This window comes from Lissotriton vulgaris, chromosome 3_1, assembly GCF_964263255.1.
Source record: "Lissotriton vulgaris chromosome 3_1, aLisVul1.2, whole genome shotgun sequence".
NCBI lineage: Eukaryota > Metazoa > Chordata > Amphibia > Caudata > Salamandridae > Lissotriton > Lissotriton vulgaris.
Window position 1 is genome coordinate 1,245,606,293 of NC_141689.1, and position 21,359 is coordinate 1,245,627,651.

At 45.7% G+C, this 21,359-nt stretch overlaps 1 protein-coding gene across 2 annotated transcripts in view; it reads left to right on the top strand.

Annotated features, from left to right (window-relative positions):
• Window positions 1-21,359, top strand: part of LOC147727734 (uncharacterized) — a 199,320-nt gene that overhangs the window by 57,911 nt on the left and 120,050 nt on the right. For both annotated transcript variants that reach the window (XM_086961733.1, XM_086961732.1), the window contains one exon: window positions 13,254-13,364. In XM_086961733.1, coding sequence (XP_086817859.1) covers window positions 13,254-13,364 — 111 coding nt within the window. The remainder of the gene's footprint in view (window positions 1-13,253; window positions 13,365-21,359) is intronic.

The following is a 21,359-nucleotide window of genomic DNA, read 5'->3' on the forward strand; positions in this document are numbered from 1 at the left end:
GCAAATCAGTCTGACCCTGTGCCTCATGGGAACAGCCCAGCCCGAACTGCCAAGCCATGGCTTCCCTGGACCGGAAAGAAGCATCCTGGGACCGGTTTCGGGTTCATAACCCTCATCAGCCAGGCTATCTTGAATCCAATGGCAAAGTGAGCAAAGGACCCACGTCTGGGCATACCGTGCCAACTTAGGGCAAACTAAGCGATACCAAAGGGGATGATGGACGGAGCGTTTGAGCAAATCAAACACTCACCCCCAGTCAACTGATCTGGGTTTAATTCATCATCATTCTTTAGCTGACTCCACCACCCCAGTTCAGACATGGCCATATGCAAATCAGTCTGACCCTATGCCTCATGGGAACAGTCCAGCCCGAACTGCCAAGCCATGGCTTCCCTGGACCGGAAACAAGCATCCTGAGACCGGTTTTCGGGTTCATGCCCCTCATCAGCCAGGCTATCTTGAATCCAGTGGCAAAGTGAGCAAGGGGCCCACGTTTGGGCATACCCTGCCAACCTAGGGCGAACAAAGCGATGCCAAAGGGGATGATGGACGGAGCGTTTGAGCAAATCAAAAACTCATCCTCAGTCAACTGATCTGGGTTTAATCCATCATCATTCTTTAGCTCACTCCACCACCCCAGTTCAGACATGGCCATATGCAAATCAGTCTGGCCCTGTGCCTCATGGGAAAAGTCCAGCACGAACTGCCAAGCCATGTCTTCCCTGGACCGGAAACAAGCATCCTGGGACCGGTTTTGGGTTCATAACCCTCATCAGCCAGGCTATCTTGAATCCAGTGGCAAAGTGAGCAAGGGACTCACGTGTGGGCATACCCTGCCAACTTAGGGCGAACAAAGCGATACCAAAGGGGATGATGGACAGAGCGTTTGAGCACATCAAACACTCACCCCCAGTCAACTGATCTTGGTTCAATCCATCATCATTCTTTAGTTCACTCAACCACCCCAGTTCAGACATGGCCATATGCAAATCAGTCTGACCCTGTGCCTCATTGGAACAGTCCAGCCCGAACTGCCAAGCCATGTTTTCCCTGGACCGGAAACAAGCATCCTGGGACCGGTTTCGGGTTCATATCCCTCATCAGCGAGGCTATCTTGAATCTAGTGGCAAAGTGAGCAAGGGACCCACGTCTGAGCTTACCCTGCTAACTTAGGGCGAACAAAGCGATACCAAAGGGGATGATGGATGGAGCGTTTGGGCAAAGCAAACACTCACCCCCAGTCAACTGATCTGGGTTTAATCCATCGACATTCTTTAGCTCACTCCACCACCCCAGTTCAGACATGGCCATATGCAAATCAGTCAGCCCCTGTGCCTCGTAGGAACAGTCCCGCCCGAACTGCCAAGCCATGTCTTCCCCGGGCCAGAAACAAGCATCCTAGGACCGGTTTCTGGTTCATATCCCTCATCAGCCAGGCTATCTTGAATCCAGTGGCAAAGTGAGCAAGGGACCCACGTCTGGGCATACCCTGCCGACGTAGGGCGAACAAAGCTATTCCAAAGGGGATGATGGACGTAGCGTTTGAGCAAATCATACACTCACCCCCAATCAACTGATCTGGGTTTAATCCATCATCATTCTTTAGCTCACTCCACCACCCCAGTTCAGACATGGCCATATGCAAATCATTCTGACCCTGTGCCTCATGGGAAAAGTCCAGCCCGAACTGCCAAGCCATGTCTTCCCCGGACTGGAAACAAGCTTCCTAGGACCGGTTGCGGGTTCATATCCCTCATCAGCCAGGCTATCTTGAATCCAGTGGCAAAGTGAGCAAGGGACCCACGTCTGGGCATACCCTGCTAACTTAGGGCGAACAAAGCGATACCAAAGGGGATGATGGACGGAGCATTTGAGCAAATCAAACACTCACCCCCAGTCAACTGATCTGGGTTTAATCCATCATCATTCTTTAGCTCACTCCACCAACCCAGTTCAGACATTGCCATATGCAAATCAGTCTGACCCTGTGCCTCGTGGGAACATTCCCGCCCGAACTGCCAAAGTCATGTCTTCCCTGGACCGGAAACAATCATCCTGGGACCGGTTTCGGGTTCATATCTCTCATCAGCCAGGCTATCTTGAGTCCAGTGGCAAAGTGAGCAAGGGACTCACGTGTGGGCATACCCTGCCATCTTAGGGCGAACAAAGCTATACCAAAGGGGATGAATGATGTAACTTTTGAGCAAATCAAACACTCCCCCCCCAGTCAACTGATCTGGGTTAAATCCAGCGTCATTCTTTAGCTCACTCCACCACCCCAGTTCAGACATGGCCATATGTAAATCAGTCTGACCCCGTGCCTCATGGGAACAGTCCAGCCCGAACTGCCAAGCCATGTCTTTCCTGGACCAGAAACAAGCATCCTGGGACCGGTTTCGGGTTCATAACCCTCATCAGCTAGGCTATCTTGAATCCAGTGCCAAAGTGAGCAAGGGACCCACATCTGGGCATACCCTGCCAACCTAGGGCGAACAATGTGACGCCAAAGGGGATGATGGACGGAGCGTTTGAGCAAATCAAACACTCACCCCCAGCCAACTGATCTGGGTTTAATCCATCATCATTCTTTGACTCACTCCACTACCCCAGTTCAGACATGGCCATATGCAAATCAGTCTGACCCTGTGCCTCATGGGAACAGTCCAGCCCGAACTGCTAAGCCATGTCTTCCCTGGACCGGAAACCAGCATCCTGGGACCGGTTTCGGGTTCAGTGTGATTGTTTGATTTGCTCAAGCGCTCCGTCCATCATCCCCTTTGGTATCGCTTAACAGTGCCCAAAGCAGAGGCATGCTGAGCAAGGGAAAGAATATACTGAAGAACCTAAGAGAAGGGAGCAAAAAGAAGGTCAACCTGTTTCTCTGCATTCCATGCAACAAACTTGCCATAACGGCAGACGTATAGTGTTTTGGTTGAGGGGTGCTTGGCTTCCAGAAATGCATTGCAGAGTTCAGACCGAAGGCCAAAAGCTGTCAACTACTGCTGCTAAATCTTCACGTAAGAAGGCAGAGTTTTGACAGGTTTGGGTGGAGAACCCTCCCCTGCTGCTACGACAGAAGATCCTCCCAAAGGGGCTGCCTGATGAGAGGACCGATGGCCATACTCAGCAGCTTGGGATCTCAAACTCTCCAAGCCCAGTCCAGAGCCACAAGGAGGATATGGACCGTGTTGTTCCTGATCTTCTTGAGAACTCTATGCAGGAGTAGTATGGGCAGAAACGTGTATTGGAGGCCTGAGCTCCACTCAAGATGAAAAGTGTCTCTGAGCGAGAGCTGCCTTGGAAACTCCAGCCGGAAGAACTGCTGACATTATGTGCTCTCTTTGTTGTGAACATATCTAACCAAGGCGGTTACCACTGATGGAGACACCATTTGTGATCAGCTAGGCATCTTTGGCTGAGTTTGTCTGCCCTGGTGCTCAGAGACCCCACCAGGTGTTCAACCACCAAGGAAATGCCCTAGATTTCCAGCCATGTTCAGAGGCACTGGGGATCTTGACAAAGGGTCCATGACCCCACCCTATCATGTTTGTTGCAGTACTACATGGCGGTGGTGTATCCTTGAATGCCTGCCCTAGCCTTTCCTTGATGGAGGGTATAAAGACTTTTAATGCCAGCTGGATCACCCAGACCTCCAGAAGGTTGATGTGGAGTCCGGATTCCACCAGAGGCCTCTGATGTCAACCTCTCTCAGATGGCTGCCCCGTCAAGGGAAGATGCATCTGTCACGAATGTCATATCTAGTTGTAGAAGGGAGAGGGGTCTGCCGCTGACCCAAATGCAGTTTGTTAACCACCACTGCAGATCGTTTGCAGTTCCCTCCGAGACCTGGAGCATGTTGAAGAGATTTCCCTGATGCTGCGCCCACTGGAACTCTTTAGGTCACACTGCAGAGCCCACATATGGCTGCTGGCATGTGTCTCCGGCAGGATGCAGGAGGCCATGAGGCCCAGCGGCCTTAGAGTCAGTCTCATGAAATCCAGGCTAGGGGTCGAAACTGGTATTATAGCCTGAATATCCTGGACTCTCCGTTCGAGAGGATAGGCCCAACTGCACTGTGTCCAGAACAGCCCTGATTATTTAGTAAGGAGTTTTATATAGAGCTGGCCAGACCCGAGGGTATTGGAGCGCTTTACAACAGTTTCAGAGCAGGAATCACACAAAAAGGCATAGGTATACATTTTGGTTCAAAAAGCCCGGTGTGCTGAGCAACATTGAGGTAAGGAAGTCCCGAGATAACCTCAATGAGTGCACAATGTCTTGGGCTGAACCTCATTCGGGGAGGGGGAGCGAGGAAGGGATCAGAGAGAGGGGAAGAGTAAGATCTTGGTGAAACATTGTCAGGGGGTTGCAGAGTGTAGGCTTGTGTGTTTCATTGCCGTTTCTCGGTTCGGGAAGGCGCGGTTAAGGAAGAGGTCTTTAAGGAGTCTTTTGAATTTTACAAAGGAAGGGATCGTCCTGATATCAGCTGGGATGGAGTTCCAGATTTTGGGCGCGTTTCCAGCAAATGGTTGTGCAGCGGTTTTTAGTTTACATGTTTTCATAGGGATTGTTGGAGTTCCTGATGTTTCTTGTCTGCCCGGCTTTCTTGAGTTTGGAGACCAGGTATTCAGGTTTCCCAGTGTCGAAGGCTTTGTGGGTGAGGCAGGCAGTTCTAAAGCTGGCACACATTTCGACTGGGATGAAAGAGAGCATCTGAGAGGGAGTCGGGTATGTCTTCGGCACGTTGATAATGGATCCCACCAAATACAGGAGGTTCATCCTAGTCTGGAGGTGATAGACGACAGCCTGGGGCGAGCCAGCCTTCAACAGCCAGCCATTGGGATAGTATAGGATTGGTACCGCTGATCTCCACAGATGAGCTGCAACCATCGCATCACCGTAGTGAACGCCCGGAGGCGTTGGTAAGCCCAAAAGGAAGCACATCGAACTAAAAGTGCTTGTGGCTGACCTTGAACTGCAAGTAACGCCTGTGGGCAGGGAGGACAGGAGTGTGGAACTATGCCTCCTGCAAGTCCAACACCATCATTCAGTCTCCCAGGTCCAAGACAGACAAGACCTGAGCGGGTGTGAGTATTTTGAATTTCTCCTTCCTTAGGAAGAAATTGAGAGGACACATGTCTAGAATAGGACGAAGGCCTAGGTCCTTCTTGGGCATCAGAAAGTAGCAGGAATAACAATTAAAACCTACCTCTGGCGTCAGCACCCTCGCAATGGCTCCCTTGGCCGGCACTTCCTATCGTTGCAAAGAAAGCTGGTTCTCCATCATCCTATCGCAAGCAGATGTCATGGGTAAAGGGGTAGTCTCAAAGAAGACAGAGTAGCCCCTCTCGACAATCTGCAAAACCCATTGGTCTGATGTTATAGACTGCCAGTGGTGTAGGTAATGGCAGATCCTGCCACCCACTGGATACCCATGATGATAAGGGGGCAGACTATAAGGGCTTGGAGGCTGCGGCTGCCGAGGGGGTGGTTGTGGACTGGCCCGACCTCTGGCTGCCTGACCCACGAGGTCTGTGGGTACCCCACCCTCAGCGGCGCATAGGCTGGGAAGCTTGCGCACCTCAGTGCTGGATGGGTACAGACGTGGCTGGAAGCCCCTCCCAGAAAGCAATAAAAGGAATGAAAGGCACATTGGGGGTGGCGAGGGGCCATGGAAAGGCCTAAGGACCTGGCCATAGCCCTGCTGTCCTTAGAGCGCACCAGCGCTGAATTCATCTTGTCTCTGAAGAGACGGGAACCATCAAGGGCATGTCCATAAGCGATGATTGGACATCCCTGGAAAAGCCAGCTGCCCTCAGCCTGGCAGGGTGCCGTAAAGCCACTGTTGATGAAACAGATCTGCCCAGCGAGTCGGTGGTATCCAGTCTACAAAGCATGGTGAACTTGGCTGCATCTCTCACCAGCAATGCTCCTCCGGGAACGTCACAACCACCTATGCAACCATGTCCCACAGAGCATGTGAGTAGTGGCCCAAAGGCATGCAGTGTTTACCGCCTGCAGTGCCAGGCTAGTCAAAAGAAACATTTTCCTAAGAATTCCCTAGCGGGGTGCGAAGGGAAGGCAAGATAACGAGGTGGAGGCTTGGACCACTAAGCTCTCCAGGGTAGGGTGTTGTGTGAGGAACAGAAGGGGGATGGGAGCACACTGCTTCCCCTCCCAGCACAGTTCGCCCCTTTGCATCCTGGTAAATGCAGTTCAATTTAAATGCTTACTTGACATTTTGCAGAGTGTTTCACCAAAGTATGTGCAGGTTAGGGCTGTTAATCTCTAGACACATGTGTTTCTGGATTATATCCTTCATCAGTAGAGATAAAACGAAATTCTTCTGGGGTTTGCTGAGAACGCTGCCACAATCCTCTCAGGTCTCTGTAGCTCTCCCTGGCGCACAGGTGCATCTCCAAGAGCTCGTCAGCTCAGTGGCTCAAGGGAGCCTTTTTAAACAGAAGGGGGATGGGAACACACTGCTTCACCTCCCAGCACAGTTCGCCCCTTTGCATCCTGGTAAATGCAGTTCAATTTAAATGCTTACTTGAAATTTTGCAGAGTGTTTCACCAAAGTTGGTGCAGGTTAGGGCTGTTAATCTCTAGACACATGTGTTTCTGGATTATATCCTTCATCAGTAGAGATAAAACGAAATTCTTCTGGGGTTTGCTGAGAAAGCTGCCACAATCCTCTCAGGTCTCTGTACCTCTCCCTGGAGATGCACCTGTGCGCCTGTGAGAGGTACTGAGACCTGTAAGAATTGTGGCAGCCTGCTCAGCCACCCCAGATGAAAATAGTTTTTTTGTTTATCTCTACTGATGAAGGACAAAATTCAGAAACACGTGTCTAGAGATGTGCAGCACTAACCTGCACCAACTTTGGTCGAACACTCCAGCAAAATACCAAGTAAGCATGCATAACAAACTACATTTACCATAATGCTAAGGGGCGAACTGTGTTGGGAGGTCAGCATTGTGCTCCCACCCCTTTCTGTTTGAAAAGGCTCCCATGAGCCATTGAGTTGACGAGCTTGTGGAGATGCACCTGTGCGCCTGTGAGAGGTATTGAGACCTGTAAGAATTGTGGCAGCCTGCTCAGCCACCCCAGATGAAAATCGTTATTTTGTTTATCTCTACTGATGAAGGATAAAATCCAGAAACACATGTGTCTCGAGATGTACAGCACTAACCTGCACCAACTTTGGTCAACACTCCAGCAAAATACCAAGTAAGCATGCACTACAAACTGCATTTACCATAATGCTAAGGGGTGAACTGTGCTGGGAGGTAAGCAGTGTGCTCCCACCCCTTCCTGTTGTGTGAGGAAGTAGGGGTCTCCTGGAGCAGGGTGGTGGCGGTGTCAGCAAGCTCTTCATTAAACGGGAGAAGTGATCTAAGTGTAACACTCCTGGCTAAAGCACCGCCTTTTTGACGTTAGTCTAGTCTGCCTCAGAGGTAAGACTGAGGTCCAGGACCTCGGCTGCCCTCCTCACCACCATTGCAGAGGACGTTCCCTCCTTTGTAGCCATGGTAGAGGTAGAAAGCATGCTAGTATCTGGAGAAGTGTCCAGTACGCTGGCTTCCGCAAAATCCTCATATCAGTCCACATTAGGGTCAAAGGGTGGTATTCTTTAGGGTCCAGCGATAGGGCATGGCTCTAGTTGGCGCCGAAGTTGGCATCGGGCAACGCCCATTCACCTCCATGTTGTATTGGGGTATTAGAATAGGGATGGTGCTGGCGGTGGACGCTGGGAGTGTCAGCATCGGGACCGGTGTGGGGGAAGGTCGAGGTGGCATGACCAGCACTGGTCCGGGTCCAAGAGGTCCAACTGTCACCAGCGCAGCATGGATCCAGCAGGGGCCCCCTCCTGAACCCATTGGGCCCAAAGGCACACTGAGGTGCACTGAACGACTGGTGCAGCGTACCTTGGTAAAGTATGACCTATCTAAAATGGGAGATTTCTATTCGGGCGGACATATTTTCTCCACGTCTGAAGACGCACGCTTTAGCGCAGCGGACTTTATGGACAAATTCGTATTGTGCCGCGTCTTCTCCGCACTAAGCTCCATCTACCCAGCATTCCCATTAGAACCGATCCCGTTCCTCCCTTTAACGATACTCATAGAGAAGGAGGATAACGCACATCTGATATCTAAGATCTACAGAGCTGTTTCCAGTCTGAAACCGGTACATGATAGTAAAATTCGCAAAGACTGGGAACAGGATCTGGGTATTACTATCTTAGATGAACAGTGGGCCCATTGCTGCTCGGTCACAAAAGACTTGTCGCTAAACAGCAGACACAAGCTCCTCCATTTCAAATTCTTGCGTCACATCTATTTTACTCCGGCGCTTGTACACAAAATAGATCCCACTAAACCTCACACGTTGTAAATGTTCCGCACCTTACACTGATTTCGCACACCTCACTTGGACATGCCCGAATTTGCACGAATTCTGGGAAGGAGTTCACAACACGCTGGGTTTGATATTGCATATTCCACTGACCCCGATTCCAGAGGTAGCACTTCTCGGATACACTGTCATGGTCCCTTAGAAACTGCGCAGGTTAGCCTCTCTATGTCTCCTGTTAGCCAAGCATGAGGTGGCATTACACTGGGGTCGGCCCACAGCCCCTAAAGTTCAGGGATGGCTGCGCAGTATTGCATATTGTAATTTGAATAGTGAGCTTTATGCTGAAAGGATGCCCAGTACGTCCCGCCCAAGGGATGTCTGGGGACCATACAGGGAGTATGTGGAGTCGCTCAGGCGAGACACTGATTCACAGCTGGAGCAGGGAATAGCCCCAGCGGGTGTGGGGTGACCCGGCCTAAGTTATTAGGTTCAGGTTCCAACATACGTAGCAACAATCTCACCATATTAAGAAGTCTAGTCTGGGCGGTGGGAGGCAGGAGATATGATTGTCGGGAGTGAATTATCATTTATGTTTACATTATGTACGGGGTAGAGCCAAGGACGCTATTGTGATCTGTTCTTTCTTAATATCACTGGTCTAGTTGGTGTTATGTCAACATGTTATTAATATTGTGGATGATGACTCTATGATGCTGTGGCAGTCTTAATTCTGGAACATTGCATGACAAGTTATTTGACTAACAAAAAAATTAAGTTATTAAAAAAAAAAATGAGGTGCACAAAATCTCCTTAAGTTGATCAGGGGTTCCACCCGTTACCCTCAGGTAAGTGTTAAGCCAACCCAGGCACTAGCTCAATCACAGAGCCATTTCTCTAATGCCGACGCTCCCTTATCACGTTGGCCGATGGACTAGGTGAAATAAAAGACCTATTCAACTTCTTGCTCCTCTTCTTACAATAAAACTTACCAGAGTGGCCCGACGACTTCGAGTGTGATGAAGATTTTGCACGGTGCGACTGCTCCCGAGACCTTCCTCTTGATCGAGATCGTCACGGCACTTCGAGATTCCAGGAGTTTGAGTAATCGCTCCCTCAAGACCTTCGGGTTCATGCTGCTGCCATTCGGATCGTGGTCACAGTTGAGGCACCATAGGCATACAAGATGCAAGTCCAACATCAGATGACATCCCTGCCACACCAGAAGAAGATCTAAAAAAACACTTCGGCAAAATTTGAAAAAGGTTTAGTAAAAAAAAACGAAGGGGTAACTCTCCTCAGATCTGCGCTGATTGGCACGGAAAGAAAAGAACGGAAGTCAGCTCGCTGTGGTGGTACCTATATAGGCACCATGCACGTCATATCCAGTGCAAAGGACGACCCAACGCGGACCCGATCAAAGTCAACAACCGGCTCTCAGGTGTACTGCTCATGAAAATTTACCAGATCCAGTCTGATGCCTGGCTATAATTCCAAGGTTAGGAATATGCTGCTAGAAGGCTCTGTAAGGAAATGTTTACTTAAGTAGATCTTCCTCAGACTCCTTCTAATTCCAAGCAACTGGAAACTGATGACCAAGCATAAGAACGCTTTGGAATTATGGTTGTGGTACTGTATTTGAAAGCCCCTGCGCACCCTCTCAGCAAATAGGTTGACAATTGGAGCAAGGATAAATTGAAGAGTCACTTTAGTGCATACATCCATAGAATTCTGTTTGCAGAAGCAGGTGTATGCAAAGCTAAATTCCTGCCGATTTAAGAAAGAGAACAACTTTAATGTCATTCAAAGTTACATTAAGACATTATTCACTTGTTGATGGAAATTATAAACGATCACAAGTGGAAAGGAACAACAGAGTTTATCGGTAATTCATTTGGTGGTGACAGTACATATGCTCTGAAGTTTACGTAAAAATAATGGATGGAATGCTTGAATTAATATCAGCCACTGGTGATCACTTGGGGATGCATCACTTTCCATCATTATTTTTCACACTGTGCCAGCTTACTTTGGACCCAGCCATATGCAAATCTGTCTTGAACCTCCTCCAATGGGAGCAGTCCAGCCTGAAATGCCAGGCCAGGTCCTTTCAGAACCGGATGACAGTCAACACAGGACAGCTTTTGCCCTAGTTAGGTCTCGTCAGCCAGGTATAGCTTGGTTCCACTGAGAGTGTGCACGGGACCCACATTTTAGCATACCCATCTTACTTGGAGTAACACATTAATGTATACAAAAAAGTGATGGATGGAATACTAGAATTAATCTCAGTCACTAGCAATCACTCGAGCAACATCCCAGTCCATTGTCATTTTGCACAAGCATATATGAATAGGAGCAATATTTCAGTAGAAGATGGGACAGCTTTCTTAGGACCTTGTTCGGCAATTTCATATCCCTAAGACACTTCATCTTGCAGAGACGCATGAGCAGCACATTTGACAACAGCAATTTTTGAAAGACAACACAAAGGTGTCTAGTAGATTTCCAAAATATATGCCACTTTTTATGGGATTTCCAGAAGAAGTGAGGAACCCTTTACTAAAGCCATATCAAGGTCATGGGTCACTCCAAATGCGTATGTGTATTCTGTAGACACAGCAACACGCGTTGGAGCAACATACCACCTGGATCGAGTACACTTGTGATAAATGTTGACTTACAACTTCATGTTGACTACGTGCAACATTTCCAGCTACAAGGGTTCCAACATCATATCTGATACACAAATCATCTTCCAGATTAACAAGTTCACTTCTCGTATTGCCACATCATACAGGTCCATGCAAAGTTTGGTCAGGCATTTGATGGTAACAGGCAGTCATGTAGTTCCCTCTCCTGAGAGGTGGGCATCAAAGAGGCTGGGTTCAAAGCTGGACACCAAGCTGGAAACAAAAATTCTTGTATTGGTCAGTCAGGCAATTGAACAGTGTTGTGTTTTTGCGTTGAGCAGGAGGACAATTAAAGAGTGGGGGTGCAGCCACAATGAGAGGGGAACCCACACCAGTGTTTTTTGGTGTTTCTACAAGATGCACTGGTGAAGCACAGAATGCTGGCAAGGCAGGAGTTCTACCTCCACTGGGTCAGGAGCAGAGGAATAATAAGTAAATGGCTTCTTCTGATCCACATGATCCTGCTCCAATACTCAAGAGTGAGCCCTTTTATCATTCATCACAGTATAATGTGAAGAGTTGAATGTCATCATGCAGCCTCAGTGCAGGTGCAGAAGTCAGTGTTTGCTTTGCCTTGTGACACTAAGCACCTCATTGGGATGGCAGTCCAACCACCATCGTATAGGGCAGGTGTCTGACCAACTACAGTAGTATTCCACTGCCTGATTACAATGCGACCGCCATGCAGGCGGTCAGAAAGCTGCTCTTTTGTATTTTGGCTGTGCTGCGCCCATAGAAAAGGTCCTCCGCACAAGCCACAATGCAAAAGAGCTGTTTTCAAAGATCCATGCACATTGTGCCTGCCACATGGTTCATGGGTGTTTGGGGGCACCACATATTTCCCCTGGGCCCATTGTGGAGGCCCACAGGAAACTTGGCCCTGCTAGGTTCCCCCAAAGTCCAATTGCGTCTGCTTTACATGGTATTAGGAGGCAGTGGCGGTCTCTCCGTCCGCTGCGGTTGACCAACTGCATCGTAATACGGCGGTCGGACCGCTATGCTGAATGTCCGTGTGCCAGCCACCAACGGGCTGTCAGTGGCGGGTCCCTCAACATCGTAATAAGACCCTAGGTTCTAGAGTCCATCCAGACACAGACATTGTTGAAATGTAAAGCCAATGATGGAGCATGCCACATTGTGAGTGAGGTTTTTTATTTTCTTATAAAGTAATGAATGTACTTTTTTCAAGGAATCTCACAAAACACACACTGAAGGTAAATAATAGCTTTCTATATTTTTTTTGTGCAATGCCTATTTCTTAGGGAGGATGTAATATATTTAACCACATGACTGCTAAGGCATTTCCCCTCCTGTGCTGGAGAGCCTTGAAATACATTATTTCATGACGAGCTCAGCTTAGCTGGTCATAAGCACACGACCAGTGTACTCATGAGCAGCGAATGCGTTAAATCCCTCTCTCCTTGCTTTTGTGTGTATGTAGGTTTTCGATTGAACATCTTGGGATCTCTTCACTAACCCCTGCTCTTATTAGTGAGTTGCTTTTTGCTCTGCAGACCTAGTCTTCCCTAACCAACATGTGGCGTACACAGGCCATAGATGTAAATGATTTGAGAAGATAAGGTTGAGAAGGTTAACCTACGCTGATGATAATTAATCACTGCCATGCCTATCTTCAAAAACTGAAGTTATCCTATAATCATATCCCCCATCTCAAACTTAGGAAATCTTTGAACTTCTATTTACCTAGTCTTTTATAGGGTCTTGTCTCTTCTGATACATTTCCTAGACTGCTTATTTATTTAACACCTTAGCTGCTTTGGAACGTCCAGCTCCAGTGCTGAACGTTCCATTGCGCAGGCGCAGTTGGAACGTCCAACGGCCGACGGCAGCACTCCCGAGGTAGTGGTGCCGTCGGCCGCTGGTATAGGCGCAGCATTTAAGAGGTTATGTAGCACAACGTGACAGCATTAATGTCTTGAGTTGCAGGAATGTACACCTGCTGACAGTTGAAAAAAATGCATATATTTTGCTCACTGTCTAAAAAAACAATTGTAAGTGCAAATTTTTACCAATTCCACCCCCTCTGCCCTATACATGGTCAATATTCACAATTCCACTGAGATTGTTCTAAACATTGTCTTTTGTTGAGATGAATGATGTTTTTTAATAATATTAATTTCCAATGTTTTAAATGTATTAAGGCTTTCTGTACTTTATAACAGTTTTTTTCTCTTGTTACAAAGGTTTGCCATTTCACACAACTGGGTTGGTTTCGAGAAAAGAAAAAACTGGAGTAATACTGCTTGAGCAGTTTGGTGCAGAAGTTGATGAAAGCGGCCTTGACCCCCACTCGGGTACGTTTAAAGACCGATGGTACCATTACAGTGTTAGACTTGGATTTTAATTTTTTTTTGTAACTTATTTTTATTGACATTTTGCATTCACAGTGACATGTTGCATTGAATAGCATTCTCATAGAATACGTCTACTGGTATTTATCTCAGACTGCATAAGTAATCATGCAATTACTAGTCAAGTATCCTGTCACTATGGAAGTCTTCCTACATTGTTAGACTTGGATGGCAAGCCCCATGCTTCCTTCACAGCACATTGCAGATATTTATTTGTTAGTGTTTTTTATATAGCGTAAACAAGACCCAGTGGGTGGCTGAGCGCTTCACACATAGCAGTTTTTGTAAGTTTCAAGTGATAACAATCAGGCAAACATTCAATGTATCGAATGTTAATACATATTGTCTGTTAAAGTGGTTGTTGGCAGTTATTAAAAAAAGGAAGAGAGGAAAATATAACAAGAGAACATAACATTAGGTTTCAGCAATGGTTAGAAGGATCATTCACATTTGGAGATTCTTTTAAAATGGTAAGCATAGACATTGGTGAAATTTGAAGGGGGTGGCCATTACTCCGTGTTGCTCCTATGTAGTTGTATTTCTCGTATTGAGACTATGACGTTATTCTCATCTCAGGTAAATGGTACATCTTATCCTCAGGTAGTCGCATCGTTGGGAATTTACTTTGTTCTATAAAGCAGTATCATCTGCGGTGTCTCGCCATTAATTGCTTTGCCTATGCCAGGGAGCCTGCTGCTTGTGCTCAACTATAAGAATAGCAATCTGGTTTTGGGAAGAGGATGTCCCGTTATAACAAACCTCTATGTAGTACTGCTCTTGATTGTAATCGCTGGAAGGGTTGAAAGATGTGCTGTGATTATGTCCTTCATTTAATATTATCCTAGCAGTAGGGTCTTCGATTTCGCTGGTCTGTGGTGATCACACAGTGGGTCCAATATCAAATATGGTCGACATTCAGTTTTACCATTTAAATTCTAAGAAATTAAAAAGATGATGGCTCTACGTTCATGAACTATGAATCACTGCTAATATTACATTTCTTCCCAGTTATGTCTGATCCAGGCTACATTTCATGCAAAACACATATCATTGAGGATTGTGATGTGATTCAGGAAGTTTGAAAGATGTCAAATGGTTGGTTTTCTTTATCCAAGGCACTATTAAAAGCCACTAGTGAGCTATGTCAATGTAAGATCTATTGCACACTTTTAGGAAGTTCCATCCCTATTTCTAATACCTAAGCCAGCGTTTCTTAAACTGTGGGTCGCGACCACTAGTGGGTCACCAGCCGATTTCTGATGGGTCGTGACAGAGCAATTAATAAAAATGACTTTACATTTTGTATTTATCTTGTCGCATTATCTGCGCTTCAAAGACAAAGGTCCGATGTCAAGCAGTGTCTGCTTATTCTTTTAATGTGCAGATTAGTGTTTACTTTTCTTTCTTTGACTGCAAAGTGAGAGGAGTTTTTGTAGTAAACTATGTGACAATCTTTTAGGGGTACATGGAGTATCAAAGGAAAGGCTGTAGTGAGTAGGTGTGTGAGTGGCTCTATGGGTGAGTTAGTGGTTGCGTGATTACTTCTATGGGTCTGAGAATGTGTATGCGAGTGGTTGTGCGGATGTGTAAATGGTTGTATGAGAGGTTGTATAGGAGTGTGAGTGAGTGCCTGAGACACTCTGTTGATGATGTCATCAGTGATGTCACTGACCATGTCATGAGTGATTAGCGGCCACATGCATCAAAGTCCGGTTTTGCGATTCCTTATTTGCGATTTTTAGGGAATCGCAAATAAGGAATCGCAAAACGGGATGCATGATTGAAAGTGCATAAAATTTGCGATTCGGTAAAAATCGCAATTTTTACCGAATCGCAAATATTATGCGAATTCCAATTTGCGATTTCGCAATTCCCATTGATTCCTATGGGCCAAAAGGCCCATAGGAATCAAGGGGAATTGCGAATTCGCAAATTAGAATTCGCAAAATGTTGATGCGTTCCATGGGTGCAGGGGTGGTCCAAAGGACCCCCCCTGCACCCCTGAAATGTATTTTGAAGTGCATGTTTCAAACACACATGTCCTAAGGACATGTGTGTCTGTAACATGACAGTGTTTTGAAATGCAAATTAGAGCATTTTAACACATTTTCGCAAATTACCACGAGGTTCAACCTCGTGGTAATTTGCACCCCCTAATTGCGAATTCGCAATTTTAAAATTAATCATGCATTGCTTTTAAGGAATCGCAAATTTGCAATTCCTTAAAAGCAATCGCATTTTTGGAATTCGCTAAAAATAGCGATTTTTCCAAAAATGCTTGATGCATCCCAAAACCTATTTAGGAATCGCAAACGGCCGAATTTTGCGATTCGCACCGTTTGCACTTCCTAAATAGGTTGATGCATGTGGCCGTTGATATATGAAGTCATAAACAGTGCATTGCAGGGGCGTAAGTTATAGTTAGCTCAGGTAACTATAACTGCTGAATTTCTATGGTTTTGTACGTGTGAAATCTGAACCTAACTATCAAGTCCCTGTAACCTGTGTTTTTTTTCAGTGAATTTCTAAGTAAAAAAAAAAATCTATTTCCAATCGATAACATTCCTGTAATCTTTGTTATTTTCTGTGAATTTCGAAGGTTTCTTTATAATTGTATTTTCTAAGTTTAGCATCTCTGTGGAGTTTAGTTTTAAAAAAAAAATCTCTGGTTTATTAGAGTGCTTGTGTGGTTTCTTCAATAGTGTGTTACTTATTAAATATATATATATATATATATATATATATATATATATATATATATATATATATATATATATATATATTTTAAATTTTGTGGAGTTGCAGACCGATCGCAACTGTATCCATGGAGGGGTTGTGATTCCTGCATGATTTTCTTGTAGCCTAATTGAAAGAGATATATATAGTGTTTTAATGTTTTGTTTAAAGTAAGTGATCTGCTAATAAAGTAATAAAAATAGTATAAATATGGAGGTTTTTTTTAAGGGTCATTTTTAAACATTTGGCGGAGTTGCAATGCCTTTGCGACCAGTTCCCACATTTATTTCCGGAACCGCGGTGTGGACGTGACACTGGCATATTTTTGGCTGTAGTAAAGTCATAATTACACACTTTATAGGTTTTGTTCAAATTAAGAGATTTAGTAATAAAGTCACAAAAGTAGTATAATTATTGAGAAAAAACATGTTAACGGTCATCTTAACTCATTTTGCGGAATCGTGATCTTTGTCAGCACGTATTCCTGGAGCCAGAGCGGGGACGTGACTCCAGCATATTTTTAGCTGTAGTAAAGACATCCTTACACACTTCAAATATTTTGTTCAAAGTATGAGGTTTATTAAAAACAAAAAAGTTGTGTAATTATTGAGGAAAGACCTTTTGAGGGTGGTTTTAAAACTTTGTGTGGATCTTCGACGTCATCGCGACGTGAGCACAACACCATCGCGACTCTGATGTGACACTGAAATAAATGGATTTGATTGGCTGAATACCCTTTTATCGTTAATAGAGAAAGGTCCCACCAATTTTCCCCTATCGTTTTTGGTGTGTCTTTTTTGGTGTGGTGACATTGAGCTGTTCAACTTGAGTGCTGACCCAAGTGGAGTGGTTGGAACTGACTGTCTTCGGTGTGCGGATCCAGGTGAGCGTTGTTGAGGTGGTCTCCGATCTACAGAGACTTTACAGTGTTTTGCTGTGGAGCAAAGCTCTGGCCTGGGTAGCCGTTGAGCTCTGTGTGGTCTGTGCTATCAACCAAATGGCTGCGCAGTTGCCCTTGGTGGCTGAAATCAGTTGCGTACTGTCATCTTAGCCGTAGCTCAGAGGAACGTCATGTCACCCTCTAGCTCGGGTTGATTATTCCATTAGCCGTCCAACGAGAGAGCGCAAAGGAACGTCTTTTCACCTCTAGCTCCATTGGTTTTCCAGAGGGCGCTGTGCATGCGTCAGACACGGCAGGAGGCTGGTTTGCAATGCGCCACTTTCAGGAAAGCTAGAGCCCGTTTCTCAGCCTAATCGCTTCACAAGTTTCACAGATGTATGATTACAGGTGAAGGGAGCACGGAAGAACGTCTTTTCGCCCTTCAGCTCTATTTTAGCTTCCAAAATTAAAGTGGCATGGCACAATATTGGAGTTGCTTCAAATAAACCAGCAGTTACTGTTTTGTCAAAACTGATTTGTCGAATTGAAGTATTGAATTGAGCATTTATGATTTGACTTTCGCTTCTCACCAATACTTATTTTGTTTTGTTTTAATTTTACTTCCAAGAAACTGTATTTTGCAAACATACTTATTCTTTTTCGCTGACTCACTCCGCTCCATTTGATCCCATGCAGCTTCCTTGTAAACTTAGACCAATCTGAACACCCTTTAGGTGCTCTAACTTTCACAAAATCACCCACACCAAACTCCACATTCCTCACACTCTTACTAGTGTCAAAGTTTTCCTTCCTTTTATTTTGAGCAGTATTCTCTTTCTGCCTCAAATCTCTCTCTGTATTGTCAACACAGCCTTTGTTCCAGAACATCCAACCAGAAAACATGCTTGTTGAAGGAGATCTTCCCTTGAACAATTCAAAAGGGGATTTGCCTCTGGAGCCATGCAGGGAGAAACGATAGCCAGCCAACCTTTTCGACAACTCTTTCTTCCAATCCAAACCATTCACTCTTGCCAGTTGCAAGACGCATGATGGGCGCATATGGAACAAGAGCAGGGATGCTGTTCTTAGGCAGCCACATGATCTTCCCTTCTCCACATCATCTGAACCACAGCAGGTTGGAAGTAGGGTGGAGGATTTTGGCTTACAGGATTCTTACAGTTGTGCTCCAACATCTCACAGGAGTGTTAGGAGGACCAGGAGACCTGCTTATCTCAAGGATTTTGTTGTGTAAGATTTGTGGTAAGTTCATGTTTTATTTTTGTTTAACATGCAATTATTTTTATTCTCAAGGGTGACAATACGATCACTTATCTTTTTTGTAATGTTTCTGTTTGGGGTGTTTTTTAGAGTGTTCGGGGTGGGCATTGGGACATCGTTCATTTTGTATCATTGTACAATTTGTATGAGAGGGAGAAGTGAAGCGTAGACCCTCATGTGTGATGAGGTCAGTTATAGAATGTGGGCAGAGAACCCTGCCAACTGGAAGAACTCTGTGGTGTGGCAGTTGGAGGCCATTGCTGTTGGATTTGATGATAAGTAATAAAGCTCTGCTTACCTGTCAACTTGTGCTGTCTTCTGTTGTTGCAAAAGACACACAATTGATGGACGGAATGCAGAAGAAATCAAAACACTCACCCCCAGTCAATAGATCTAGGTTAAATCCATCATTCTTTTGCTCACCATGCCACCCCAGTTTACACCTGGTCATATGCAAATCAGTCTTGTCCCTGTGCCTCATGGGAACAGTCCAGCCCGAACTGCAAAGCGAGGTCCACCCTGGACAGTAAAAAAGCATCCTAGGACCGATTTTGGGGTTTCACCCCTCTTCAGCCAGGATAGCTTGATTCCATGACACACAATTGATGGACGGAATGCAGACCAAATCAAAACATTCACCCCCGGTCAAGAGATCTGGGTTAAATCCATCATTCCTTTGCTCATCATGCCACCCCAGTTTAGACCTGGCCATATGCAAATCAGTCTTGACCCTGCGCCTCATGGGAACAGTCCAGCCCGAACTGCCAAGCCAGGTCCACCCTGGACCGTAAACCAACATCCTAGGACCGGTTTCGGGGTTTCACCCCTCTTCAGCTAGGATAGCTTGATTCCAGTGGCACAGTGAGCCCAGGACCCACGTCTGGGCATACCTGGCTGCACATTTCCCTTCCTCTATGTTTTCCCTTTCCTTTACTTTTTTACTTTTTTATCTGTAGTGTTGAAGTACTACATAAAGGCATATGTCTTCTGAATGTGGACTCCTTCTTCAATAGTACATATCCAACAGAACATAATTTACGATGCATTTGTGCTGCAGCGTGATATGAAGCCAGGCTGGCAGTTGTGCAAGAAATGATCAGCATTCATGTGCATTTGGAGTTGAACAGGGTCTTTGTAGTAGGGCAGGGTGGATGTCGCAAAGCTGGTGTAATCTTCAGCGGGTGTCATGATATTGCCTCAAGAAAGTGTCCTTGAGCTTAGTTTGGAACGTTTTGCATAGGTAGTTTGAAGGGTGGGGTTTGGCAGTAAAAGGTTTTTTGCAGAGCAGCAGGGTATAAAGATTTAATTCCAAGGGAGCTGAATAAGTGTGCTTGGTTTGCCTGTGGATTGTCGTATTTGTTGTCCTGTCTGGAATGGTGTGGCACAGTTTAGGAGAGGGTCGTCTGGGGCTGAGGTAAGCTTTTGCTTTATGGGATACATGGGATATATTCCCACAGTACCTTGAACTGGTGCTTAGAGGTGCCAATCATTGCATTTATTTACAGTTCCATTGACTGGTCTCTGGTTCGTAGATACCCAAACCTTCACCATTATTTTGACACAGTGTCTCAATAATATTCTTAAAGCTAGGGCAGCTGTGGAGCCCGGTGGGATGACAAGCTACGGTGTTTTATTGGCCATTTAATTTTACATCATCAACGATAAGAGCTCTGAAATGCCTTTGTTTGATGTTGTATTGTGTTCTAAACCTACTGTGACATAATTCTCCAGATGTCAACTTTAAATTTTGAGGCTCCTTGTCAGCGATCATTGTATATCATCCAATTTTTGTGTTTACCTGACCTAAAAATAAATATGGAAGGTGGAGTCCGTTTTTGCCCCTGATTTTTTCTAAAGTCTTTCACTGCGTGGACATTCAAGGCACCGTGTTGAGGTTGAAGATTGTACAGTGTTCTACGGATTTTCTTTTTAATTTGGAGGTACTGAGGAATATGGTATGTCAGTCTAAGGCTGCAGTTTGTCCACTGTATGAAACACAAGGACTGATATGTTGGTCATGAAGTGTGCCCATCCTTTGTTATGCATGGTCTGTAGGGGTCTCCCGGGCTACTTTGGGTATCCTTGGTAGAGGACTGGAATCCCAGTTACGAGGTGCTTACCTTTTCCAGCATGGAACGCCTCCTCCACTTTGCCCTTTGATCCAGACCTGTCCTATCAACAAGGAAAGCTAGAAACAAAAGGGACAGGCTGTGCTTTGCTCTGTGCCTAGCTGCATTTTCCCGAACTACTTGTTCTAGTTTGAGCAAATGTCTCGCATACTGAAGACATAGTCTTTTTGTACGCTTTATGAAACCAGCATTGGCAAAGTAAGTAGTTTGCACCCTTTTGAACTAATGACTTTTCCAATACTATTTGTCAGTGTTGCACAGCATCAGCAAAAAAAGTATGCTGATGTGATTGCACACATTCTGGAGTAAGTCATGACACTGATGGTGGTGGCATCATTCGGTCTCGGTCTGCGTGTGTGATGATCTATGCGAATGAATGAGTCACCATTTGCGCATCTAAGGACTGAAGTGCGCGTATTTATGATATTATGTAGAATTTCAAGATGGCTGACTGCACTGGCAATTTACTGTGCAAAACTGCTTTATGAACAAAAGAGCAGCCCAGCAGTAAATGGTGGAAGGAACATGTCTTCAGGATGGGAGGGCAGCAATAGCAGAGCCAATGGGAAGTGACGGGGTGCAATGGGAAGTGGGCTGGGGTAGCATGGGAGGAACTTGATGTGAGGGCAGGGGGTAGAAAAAACAAAGCATGGATGGAGACCAAAATGGGAAAGCCGGTCTACGCTGAGGAGGGAGCAACATAAATGTGCTGGAGGGAGCAGTACCTGAGGGGAGGAATCAATATACAAAGAAAGAACTAAAAGACAAATGAACTTTTATGGAGTGCTTGAAGGAAAAAAGTAATCCCATGAATGAGAAGCGAAAGGATGCAAGTCCTCCAATGAAAAGTATGGGCAGGTGGGAGGTTTTAGTGGCTGGCGGTTGAGATGATTGAGGAGTTCACAAGCGAAGAAG